Source organism: Panthera pardus, unplaced genomic scaffold (genome assembly GCF_024362965.1).
Source record: "Panthera pardus isolate Hobbes unplaced genomic scaffold, ASM2436296v1 HiC_scaffold_24, whole genome shotgun sequence".
In the NCBI taxonomy this organism is placed as follows: domain Eukaryota; kingdom Metazoa; phylum Chordata; class Mammalia; order Carnivora; family Felidae; genus Panthera; species Panthera pardus.
In genome coordinates, this window is record NW_026526810.1 from 22,466,142 (window position 1) to 22,478,917 (window position 12,776).

General features: G+C 36.2%; 1 protein-coding gene across 3 annotated transcripts in view; it reads right to left on the reverse strand.

The window, feature by feature from the left end:
• Positions 1–12,776, reverse strand: part of SCAPER (S-phase cyclin A associated protein in the ER) — a 504,168-nt gene that overhangs the window by 473,509 nt on the left and 17,883 nt on the right. For all 3 annotated transcript variants that reach the window (XM_019441359.2, XM_019441358.2, XM_019441356.2), the window contains exon 3: positions 5,527–5,597. In XM_019441359.2, the coding sequence (XP_019296904.1) occupies positions 5,527–5,597 (71 nt within the window). The remainder of the gene's footprint in view (positions 1–5,526; positions 5,598–12,776) is intronic.

Consider the following 12,776-nt stretch of genomic DNA (forward strand, 5'->3'; position numbering starts at 1 on the left):
TGAGAGTTATTGGTCTGCAGTTATCTTTTCTTACAATGTTTTTGTCTGATTTTGGTATTAGGGCCTGATTAAATGAGTTAGGAACTATTCCCTCTGCCTCTACCCTCTGAAAGAGACTGTAGAGAATTGGTTTGATTTCTTCCTTAAATACTTAGAATTCAACAATGAATCCACAGGGGCCTGGCACTTTCTGTTTTGGAAGATTATTAATTACTGATTCAATTTCTTTATAGCTTTAGGCCTATAAAGATTATCTATTTCTTCTTCAGAGAGGTTTTTTTTTTTTTCAAATGTTTGTTTATTTTTGAGAGACAGAGACAGAGCACAAAGGGGGGAGGGGCAGAGAGATAGGGAGACACAGAATCCTAAGCAAGCTCCAGGCTCAGAGCTGTCAGCCCCTGATGCGGGACTCCACCTCACAAACCATGAAATCATGACCTTAGCCAAAGTCAGAGGCTTAACTGACTGAGCCACCCAGGTGCCCCTCTTCACAGAGTTTTGATAGTGTGCCTTTAAAGGACTTAGTCCATTTCATCTAGGTTATCAAATTTGTGTCATATAGAGTTATCTGTAGTATTCCTTTATTATTCTTTTAATAACTCTGGGATCTGTATTGACATAAAAAGCTAGGGGCATGCAATAGGACTTTGGGACAGTACTATCCGTGTGAAGTTAGCGGTCATAAATGTAAAAATAGACTAGTCAACATAATTGATACTTTTCTCTACCCATGTTCAAAATGCATAGGTATACAGAGCACAACAGGCAGAAAGGTAGATTTAAACAGGACAGTCCTGCCAAGCATATACTGCCAAGGGGCAGGGTAGTAAGACAGTCAAGAGAGTATGCAAGAAAATGATTATGACAGACAAACCATAGAATCTCAGATGGATTTTCAGGGAAGTGTAGACATATGGAAAGTGAAAGATAGCCAAAGGGTAGCAGGATCAATAAATTACAGATTATATGGGGTTGAAGAACAATTAGAGTCAGGAGATCAGAAGAAGTAAGGTGGAAAGAAAGATGACAGGTAGAAGAGGGATGGAGACTGAGATCCTGGAGGAAGAGTGGTTATCAGTAAGGACAAGGCAAGAGTGTGACCATGGAAATGAGTAGAAGATAAGACTGCTGGAAGAAAGAAATGCAAGGAATTGAGAGGATGGCAGTGATGGTAGAAAGCCTGCAGTGAGCCTGGAAATTATATCTTCAAGGAATAAAAAGTGACCTAGAAGTCTGTCAGCAACTACAAGAAGGAAACGCAGGTGGTACAGTCTGATAGCACACACTTCAGATCCAGGGAGTTTTAGGAGATAGAAGGGAGAACTGTCTGAAATGGCAGTAAGGAAAGGCAGAAAACCTAACCAAACTCTACAACCAGAGATCGAAGTGCTGCAGCTATTACTTAAAGACCGTGGAAGCAGGATCCTCACAAGTGAGTTGGGATTTAGTTTTAAAACAAGAAGGTAAAAGGAATGTTCAAGAGAAGAGTGAAATACAGAAGATATGCTGATGATGAACCTAGTTCTAGAGGGCAAAGTGGCAAGATTTCACAAGACGCATTTCCCTGGTTACTACTAAAATGAAGCATCTTTTCAGTTTACAAGCTATTCAGGTTTCCCACAATTTTTTACGGTTTTTTTCTGATTAATCTTAGCTCTTTATAAATTTTGATATATAGTATCTTCTCCCAGTCTTACCTTTAGTTTTGTTTAACTGAGTTTTTTAGCATATAAATTTAATTTTACGTAACTTATGCATGAATTGTGTTTTTTGTCTTATCTAGGAAAGTCTCTCCTATTTCAAGGTAATAAAAATATCTTTCTAGATAGTTTTAAATTTTTGTTCTCACATTTGGGCTTTAGTCCAACAATAATCTATTTTTTGTATATGATGTTAAAATACCCTTCCATTTTTTTTTCTAATTTAATTGCACTTACAGTCAAAGAACATGTTCTGACTTCTCTGACTTCTATTTATTGAGACTACCCTTACGACCTACTATGTGGTCAATTTTTGCATATATGTTCTGTGTACACTATTTCTTGAGTGCCAATACACACACATATATTTATTTATGTGAGATGTAACATAATTGTACTCCTAATTCTGTAACCTTACTATTTTTTTTCTGCTTGATCTATCAGTTTCTGAGTAGGAGATATTAATATTTCCTAGTATGATTATGAATGTACATTTCCTACTATAATTCTGTTAGTTTGGGCTTTACTTATTTCAAGCTTATGCTGTAAGGTACATAAAAATTTACTATTTTTATACTCCATAGATGATTATTCTTTTCACCATTATGCAACTACCATCTTTATGTTGTCAATGCATTTCATGTTGAATTCCAACTGATCTGAGTATTGCTATACTAACTTTAGAGTATATCTAGAATACCAAGTATCTACCTGGATCTTTTTCTATCCCTTTGTTTTTTGTCTTTCCTTGAAGTTTTAAAGAAATTTTTTTTTTTAACGTTTATTTATTTTTGAGACAGAGAGAGACAGAGCATGAATGGGGGAGGGTCAGAGAGAGGGAGACACAGACTCTGAAACAGGCTCCAGGCTCTGAGCTGTCAGCACAGAGCCTGACGTGGGACTTGAACTTATGGACCGTGAGATCATGACCTGAGCTGAAGTCGGCCACTTAACCAACTGAGCCACCCAGGCGCCCTCTTTCCTTGAAGTTTTAAATGTGTCCCTTGTAAGCAACATATAGCTCAATTTGAAATGAGAGATTTAGTTCAATCAACTGCCTTTTAAGTGGTGAACTTAACCTGTGCAGCTCCAGTGACACAACCAGTTAACACACAGTACTTGTAAGTAGTGAATTTAATCAGTTTACATATATTATGTTTGCTAATATATTTATGCTTAATATCCACCACCATCTTTTGTGTTTTTTACCATAATTTTTCTTTTCTTTCTCTTGCCTTTTACGGGGTTGAAAAACTTTGATTTATTTACTTCCTCTTTTCCTCTATTTGGAAATCATGGCTGCTTTTAGTAGATGGCCTTTTTATCATACACATTTACTTCATATTTTCCTAACAAAAACTTCCTCCTAAATAAGACAAGGATTTTATCACTCTAACTCCATTCTAACTCCCTACAATCTAGCTTTCATGTTAATATTGTCTAAAACTATAGTTCACTTTTCTAAATCTAATTGTGTGCGTTTTCAAACCATCAACTGTTAGTAAGACTTACGAACATATTTTACACATACCTTTTTATCACGCTCCTTCCTCCACGTTACCTTTTCTTCTTTAAGTTCATCTTTGATAGTTCCTTCATTAAGGGTCAGTGGGTGGCAAACACTTAGTCTTTGTCTAAAATATCTAAAAATGGCTTTATTTTACTGTTGCACTTGGCTGAGCATAGAATTCTGGGTTAAAAGTAATTTTGTCTTAAAACTTTGAATATATTGCTTCATTGTCCTTTTGTTCATAATAAGGCTATTAATCTGTCATTCCTCTGTAGTTTTGTTTATTTCCTGGTATTTTTATTTTTATTTAAAAAAAAAAAATTTTTTTTTAACGTTTATTTGAGACACAGAGAGACAGAGCATGAATGGGGGAGGGTCAGAGAGAGAGGGAGACACAGAATCTGAAACAGGCTCCAGGCTCTGAGCTGTCAGCACAGAGCCCGACACGGGGCTCGAACTCACAGACCGAGAGATCACGACCTGAGGCGAAGTCGGACACTTAACCGACTGAGCCACCCAGGAGCCCCAACTTCCTGGTATTTTTAAAGATTTTTTTCCTTAACCTTAACATTCTTCAGACTCCCTAGAATGTAGCTAGGAATATATCTCTTTTTACTTACCCTGCTCAGCTCTACAGTTATGCTCTGAAGCTCTTGGGAACTCAAAATGAGAAAATTTTTCAACATTATCTTTTCAAATATTCAATGCCCACTATTTATTCTCTACTTTCAACAGTCCTGGAATCCATCTTTCTTATTTTCCATCTCGTTAGGTCTCTGAGACATGTTTTAAATTCTCCACAGTAGTGTCTTCCAATTCACAAATTCCCTTTGTCCAATACAACATTTACTCCATTAATTATGGGTTTTTTTTAATTTCATTGACATTTCATTTATAAGATTTCTAATTGGTTCACTTTCATCCATAAATGTTCAAAATTAATATACATCTGTATTCTTTAAGAATTTTCCTTTTTGTTTGTAGTTATTCTTTCCTTTGAGAAATTTAAGCTCATTTATTTGCAAGTCTTCTCTAGGAAAATGACTTTTCATTACCTCATTCACAGAATGTGTTATCTATATTTTATAACATTATTCTCCTCGTGTGCTTTGACATTTTACATCACAAGTTCATTTTGAGTCTGAATTTCTCGTATTTTTGTTCTTCACTTTGCTCACCCTCACTCCATGTGTACTAGTGTTATGATGACCATCATCTAGCCCACTCTGGAAGTGATCTCACTTCCAGAGGTCTTTTATTGAGGACTTAAAACTCTCACCCTTCAAGAATACAGATCCTGTCATAAACCACAGGCTACTCCCTTGTACTACTTCAGACATCAATTCACAGGGCACAACCCCAGGAAGATTGTAGCTTTTTTTGCTTCTAATGTAGAACCCCACACAAGCCTAAAATTTTATACCATATCCTCCATCTGTTTTCCCATCATAATCAGGACATTTCAGCCTCCTTTACCCCTAAGATTTGTTGATTAGGTTCACATCCCCAACTCCACCTACCTGTCAATGTGTTTGTTTTACTTCTGATCCACAGAGATGGTTATCTTATTTTTGAAAATCCTTTATCTTTTTAATTAAAGCTAATTTTTTTATCATTGATACCACTGTATGTGAGGAGTCAGGGATTTTCTTAGGAACTTACAATGACATTTTGATTAGAAGTTCCTGCTTTCCTTATGTGAATGGACCTTTTGGCTTACAGAATCATATTGGTATATTTAATATCAAAACCAAAATAATACATATGAAAAGCATATATAACTATGCTTTAAGAGAAAATAACTATGAATTAAAAAGCAAACTATTCATATGCTAAAAAAATTTTTTAAATAAAGTAGGCTTGCATTCTCTAAATTTTAGTAAAGCAATGTGAAAATTTTTAGAGACAATACTCTTACTATTCTACAACCTAAAGACACTGTCATACCAAGAAAGAAAATCATAAAGAATTCACAAATATGGGATGTGTAGCAGAAGCATTAAGAGCATAAACTAGAAATTAATGGCATGGGTTCAAATCTTGGCTTTGTCACTCACTAGCAAGTTATAGAACTTATTCCTACCTCAGTTTCCTCATTTTTTAAATAAAGATAATAATGCCAACATTGAAGGACTGTGACAAGCAGCAATAAATTTATATTTGTAAAGTATTTAGTACGAGCTGGGTATACAGTACTATACACACATTTGTTAACTAAAGAATGTTACAATGATTTTTACATAAAGACAAAATACACAATATTTATTGTCTCAATGAAATTAAAACTCTACAAGTAGAAAGTTGTATATGCTGTACCTGTTTGGTATTTTTATGTGTGCCTTGAATTGTCCTCTTTGATTTTCCACCAGTTTGACATTTAGATTTTCCTTCAAGGCAAGAATAAACAGACAAATATAAAAGTCAACAAATGGATAATACAAAATTGAACTACACAAATCATTTGGACAGTCTAACATATAATCTCCTTCTAGAGACCACAGAACAGTACAATCCATACATGGTCAATATAAAATAATAAAAAAAAAACTTCCATGGTACCAGAAACTGATTTTATTGAATGGCTTTCTCAGAACAGGAATAAATCAACTTCTTAAATAAGTCAGATATTCCAGTAATTTAAAAACAAGATCAAGTTAGTGATACTCCTCAACTTATAAACAGGTCTGAAAAATACTTCTTTGAATTCAAAATTTATTTTAACAATCAAATCAAGAATATTTTTTACCATTTAAAAACTCAGTATTTTGACTAATTTATCTGATTTATGAAATACACAGTTTCATTGGGAAGAGAAGTTTTCAGTTCCTTGTATTCTTGACGTCATTTAAGATCATTCTCACCTGTTTCTCACCAGTAGTTAGAAAGACACTAACTACTGGTGTTTTTTAAATTTTTTTAACATTTATTTATTACTGAGAGAGAGAGAGAGAGAGACAGAACATGAGCATGGGAGGGGCAGAGAGAAGGGGAGACACAGAATCTGAAGCAGGCTCCAGGCTCTGAGCTGTCAGCACACAGCCCAACACAGGGCTCGAACTCACAAACAAGATAATGACCTGAACCGAAGTCAGATGCTTAACCGACTGAGCCACCCAGGCACCCCTAACTACTGTTTTATAATCACTCTATTCTTGAGAGCAAGACAAAACAGGAATAAGATTCTATCTGTAATGTATAATAGAATGATTTTCCTTTCTGCAAAATAATTTTGGACCAGGACCCCTGAAAAGAAGTATAAGTGAAGTGAGCCATAATACCTGTTAACAATTTAATCACACATAAGTGGGCCTCCCTCAAATGTTCTACCAGGGATAAAGGCACAGAACTACACTCACCTACACAGTCCTTATATTATTCATCCTTTGATTATAGAGAACAAGGTACCAGCAGATTTTTTAGAATATCCAGTAGAATAACCAGCTTAGAACAAGTACCAGAGAAAACAAATAAAAGAAGAAAACTATTAAAAACTGAATTATTATCCTTAGAAATATGTGAGTATATATTATAGCCATAAATAAGAACAAGATGCTATTTTTTTAAAAAGAAAATAAAAATTTTCCTATTATTGGTAAAGTTCTGACAATATAAAATAATCCTCAAAAAATATGAAGTTAACATTCTTCTTTTGTCATCATTATTTAGAAATTCAGAAAGTTCTGATTCTCTGTGCTCATAGTTCTGTTATTTTGAAGTAAGCATGAATGAAGCTTTAAAATTGTACTGGCCAATTTCTTATGCACTTACATGCAAAATCAGGTTATATACAGAGATGTGATTCACTGTTGTATTTTCTTTAGTTTTATGTTTTTTGACTAGAAGAAACTTTAATAAACCTCAGATTTATATAATAAAATAACCCATGGAAATGGGAAAATAAAATTTCGTTAATCATATATAACAACCATAAGACAATCTTAGGTTTTATGTTATAACTTTTATAGTAAATAATGTTAATATATATTCTCTATCAAATAATTTTAAAACGTAACAGTAAGCTTCCTTATGAAAATTTTGGCTAATACAGAGGGGAAAAGTTAAGATGGCAGAGCAGCATGGAGACCCTGAGCTTGGCTTGTCCCTGAAATTCAGCTAGATCAACATCAAACCATTTTGAACACCTCGGAAATTGACCTAAGGGTTAACACAACAATCTTCATAACTTGAGCTACAGAACTCAGCGGATACACACTGCAGAGAGGTGAACTAGGGAAGAGAAAAGCCATGGAGGGTAGGAAACTGTTTTTGCACAGAGAAGACAGAGAAAGGGGGAGTGTGCAGCACATGAGGAGAGTGCAGGAAAAACACTCCCCTGCAAGTAGCTGGAGAGAAAGAGAGAGAAAGAGTGAAAACACTTGCAGGGGACTGAGCAAGAAATCTGTTCCCCAAAACCACTGACAGGAAGAAAGGAGAGGGTTTCAATACCATCAGGATTATATAAACAGTGGAGCCCAGAGTCTAAAGTTCTGAAACTCAGTGCCTGGTGCTCTGGTGAAGAAATAAGGAGTGTAGATTCCCAGGAGCAGGCAGAGGGATCTAAGGGGTCCATGTGCCACCCCAGGAGAAGCGATTCCCCTGCTTGGAGTGCATTTGGTAGAGGCCACAAGGCCTGCCAACAGGCAAAGGTCCCAGCAGACCCCAGAGGGCAGCCATGTTTGCTGGTATTGGGACAAAGACACCACAGTGTGGTGAAACCCAGTAACAGCTGTGTTGTGACTTGACATAATCTCTGACCCTCTTCTGCTGTGTGATCGCATGAACATTTTCAGAGGCAATCCCGCACCCAGCCATTGCTCAGCAAGAACCTCCCACAGGGAGTCAGCATGGGTCCAAGCCGGGGGGGGGGGGGGGGGGGGGGTCTCTGAAGTGTGAGGATTTGAAACACAACCTCATCTGATATAAAATTCTGGAGGGAGGTGCTGCCTGGCAGGCGGACAGCTTGGGACACGCAGAGGGTAGAGGCTGAAGGTGGACAGACGCCTGAGACAAAGGAGGGGTGCTTGATTGTGAACTGGCGAAAGTGCAACATTCCTGTGCCAGAGACTAGGGACTCGGTGAAGCCATTTCCACTCTCCGCACACATTTGCGCACAACACTGACAACCACAGTAAGCTAAGCAGTGAAACCTAGTGGAGAATAGAGCTGTTACACCAAGCCCCGCCCAACTGCGCCCTCCAAGCACATCCACTAGAAGACCAGCAGAAGTCACATCGCATACTTAGTGAACAGATGGACTATACAGGGCTTCAAAGTTTCAGTTCTAGGGGAAACTGGATGCAACTTCATTAGGTTTCATTCTGTTTGCTGTTTTGCATTCGTTTTTTTTGCTTCTGTTTTTGATTAAATTGGTTTTTTTTCATTCTTTCATTTCATTCTCTTTAGTGGACACAAAAAGAGAAAAATTTATTTTTATTTTTTCTACTTTACATTGACTTTTTTTTAATTTTTCTTCTATTTCATTTTCTTTATATCACTTTATTCTATTTTATCTATTTTTTAAAATTTTTAAATGTCTTATTTTTCTTTTCTTTCCCTTTTTTCTCTATCAAGATTCCTTCAACAAGCAGACTAAAAACACACCTAGGATCTAGCTTCCTTTATTTGATTTTTGATTTTTGATTTTTTCATTTTTATTTTTCACTTTATTTTTTTCTTCTTCCAAAATGACAAAACAAAGGAATTTGCCCCCAAAAGAAAGAGGAGGAAGAAATGACAGCCAGGGGCTTAATCAACACAGATATAAGCAAGATGTCTGAGCTAGAATTTATGAGCACAATAATAAGAATATTAGCTGGGGTTGACAAATGCATAGAATCCCTTCCTGCAGAGATTTAAAGAAATAAAATCTAGTCAGGATGAAATTACAAGTGCTATAACCGAGATGCAATCTCAAATGTATGCCATGATGGCAAGGATGGATGAGGCAGAGCAGCAAATCAGTGATTTAGAAGATAAAGAGAATAATGAAGCAGAAAAGAGGAGGCAAACAGAGCAAAAGATCACGATACAAGACTTGGAGAATTCTGTGACTTATTAAAAAGGGATAACATTCGAATCATAGGAGTCTCAGAAGATGAAAAGAGAGAAAAAGGGGCAGAAGGTGTATGTGAGTGAATTTAAGCAGAAAACTTTCCTACTCTAGAGAAGAACGTAGACATCAAAATCCAAAAAACCAGGAAACTCCCATTAGATTCAACAAAAACCGACCATCACCAAGGCATATCGTAGTCAAATTCACAAAATACACAGATGAGAAAAGAATCATGTAAGCAGCAAGGCAAAAATGTTCTTAACCTATAAAGGAAGACAAATCAGATTCGCAGCAGACCTATCCACAGAAACTTGGCAGGCCAGAAAGGAGTAGCAGAATATATTCAAAGTGCTAAACCAGAAAAATGTGCAGCCAAGAATTCTTTATCCAGTAAGGCTGTCATTCAAAATAGAAGGAGAAATAAAGAGTTTCCCAAACAAAAACTAAAGGAGTTCATGACCACTAAACCAGCCCTGCAAGAAATGTTAAGGGGAACCCTTTGATTGGAGAGAAGACAAAAGAAAACAAAAAGACCAAAAGCAACAAAGACTAGAAACAACCACAGAACATCACCAGAAACACCCTCTACAAGCAACACAATGTCACTAAACTCATATCTTTCAGTACTCACTCTAAATGTCAATGGACTAAACATTTCACTCAAAAGACAGGGTATCAGTGGATAAGAAAATGAGACCCGTCTATATGCTGCTTACAGGAGACTCATTTAGACCTAAAGACACCTGCAGATTGAAAGCAAGGGGATGGAGAACCATCTATCATGCAAATAGTCATCAAGAAGAAAGCTGGAGTAATTATACTTACATCAAACAAACTAGATTTTAAAATAAAGACTGTAACAAGAGATGAAGAAGGGCATTATATGGTAATTAAGGGGTCTACCCAGCAAGAAGATCTAACAATTATAAATATTTATGACCCCAATGTGGTAGAACCCAAATATATTAATCAATTAATCACAAACATAAAGAAACTCACTGATAATAATACCATAATAGAAGGGGACTTTAACATCCCAGTTAGAGCAAAGACAGATCATGTAGGCAGAAAATCAACAAGGAAACAATGGCTCTGAAAGACACACTGGACTGGATGGACTTAATAGATATATTCAGAATTTTCATCCTAAAGCAGGAGAATACACATTCTTCTCAAGTGCACATGGAATATTCTCCACAATGGATCACATACTGAGTCACAAATCAGCCCTCAACAAGTACAAAAAGATCAAGATCATACTTTGCATGCTATCAGACCACAGCACTATGAAATTCAAAATCAACCACAAGAAAAAATTTAGAAAGACCATGAATATTTGGAGATTAAAGAACATTGTACTAAAAAATGAATAGGTTAACCAAGAAATTAAAGAGAAAATTAAAAAGTACATGGAAGCCAGTGAAAATGAAAATATGACAGCCCAAAACCTCTGGGATGCAGCAAAGGCAGTCATAAGAAGGAAGTACATAGCAATCCAGACCTTTCTGAAGAAGGAAGGTCTCAAATACATAACCTGACCTTACACCTAAAAGAGCTGGAAAAAGAACAGCAAATAAAGCCCCAAACCAGCAGATGATGGGAACTAACAAAGATTAAAGCAGAAATCAATGACAACAAAATTAAAAATAAGAAAAAAAAAAAACACAGAACAGATCAATGAAACCAGGAGTTGGTTCTCTGAAAGAATTAGCAAAATTGATAAACCTCCTTTTGATCAAAAAGAAAAGGGAAGGGCACCTGGATGGCTCAATAAATTAAGCATCCGACTTCAGCTCAGATCATGATCTCACAGTCCATGAGTTCAAGCCCCACATCGGGCTCTGTGCTGACAGCTCAGAGCCTTGAGACTGATTTAGATTCTGTGTCTCCCTCTCTCTCTCTGCACCTCCCTGCTCGTGCTTTCTCTCCCTCCATCCCTCCCTCCCTCTCTCTCCCTCTCTCTCAAAAATAAACACTAAAAAAAAATTTTTTTTAAGAAAATGGAAAAGAACCCAAATAAATAAAATCATGAATGAAAGAGGAGAGATCACAACCAACACTGCAAAATTATAAACAATATTAAGAGAATAGTATGAGCAATTATAGGCCAACAAACTGGGCAATCTGGAAGAAATGGAAAATTCCTAGAAACACATAAACTACCAAAATTGAAACAAAAAGAAATAGAAAATTTGAACAGACCCATAACCAGTAAAAAACTGAATCAGTGATCAAAAATGTACCAACAAACAAGAATCCAGGGCTGGATGGCTTTCCAGGGGAATTCTACTAAACATGTAAAGAAGAGTTAATACCTTGCTGTTCCAAGAAATAGCAATTGAAGGAAAAATTCCAAACTTGTTCTATGAGGCCACCATTACCTTGATTCTAAAACCAGACAAGATCCCACTAAAAAGGAAAAGTACAGACTAATTTCCCTGATGAACATGTATGCAAAAATTCTCAACAAGATACTAGGAAACTGGATCCAACAATACATTAACAGAATCATTCACCATGATCAAGTGGAATTTATTCCTGGGATACAGAGCTGGTTCAATATCTCCAAATTAATCAATGTGATACATTGCATTGATAAAAGAAAGGATAAGAACCACATGATCCTCTCAATAGATGTAGAATACAGCATCCTTTCTTGATAAAAAACTTTTATACAAAAAAATAGGTATAGAAGGATCACACATCAAGATCATAAAGGCCATATACAAAACCCACCACTGATATCATCCTCAATGGGGAAAAACTGAGAGCTTTTCCCCTAAGGTCAGGAACATGACAAGGATGTCCACTCTCACCACTGTTATTCAACACAGCGTTGGAAATCCCAGCCTCAGCAGACAACACAAAGAAATAAAAGGCATCCAAATCAGCAAGGAGGAAGTCAAACATTCACTCTTTGCAAAGGACATGATAGTCTATATAAAAAACCCAAAAGACTCCACCAAAAAACTGGTAGGACTGATCCAGGAGTTCAGCAAAGTCACAGGATATAAAATCAATGTACAGAAATCGGTTGCATTTCTATATACCAATAATGAAACAGCAAAAAGAGAAATCAAGGACTCAATCCCATTTACAATTGCACCAAAACCATAAGATATCCAGGAAGAAACCTAACCAAAGATGTGAAAAGTCTATACACCAAAAACTATAGAAAGCTTATGAAAGAAATTGAAGAAGACACAAAAAAAACATTCCATGCTCATGGATTGGAAAAGCAAATATTGTTAAAATGTCAATACTACCCAAAGCAAGCTATACATTCAATGCAATCCCTATCAAAATAACACCAACATTCTTCACAGAGCTAGAACAAACAATTCTAAAATTAGTATGGAACCAGAAAAGACCCTGAATAGCCAAAGCAATCCTGAAAAAGATAACCAAAGCTGGAGGCATCATAATTCCGAACTTCAAGCTATATTACAAAGCTGTAATCATCAAGACAGTATGGTACTGGCACATAAACAGACACACAGATCAATGGACCAGA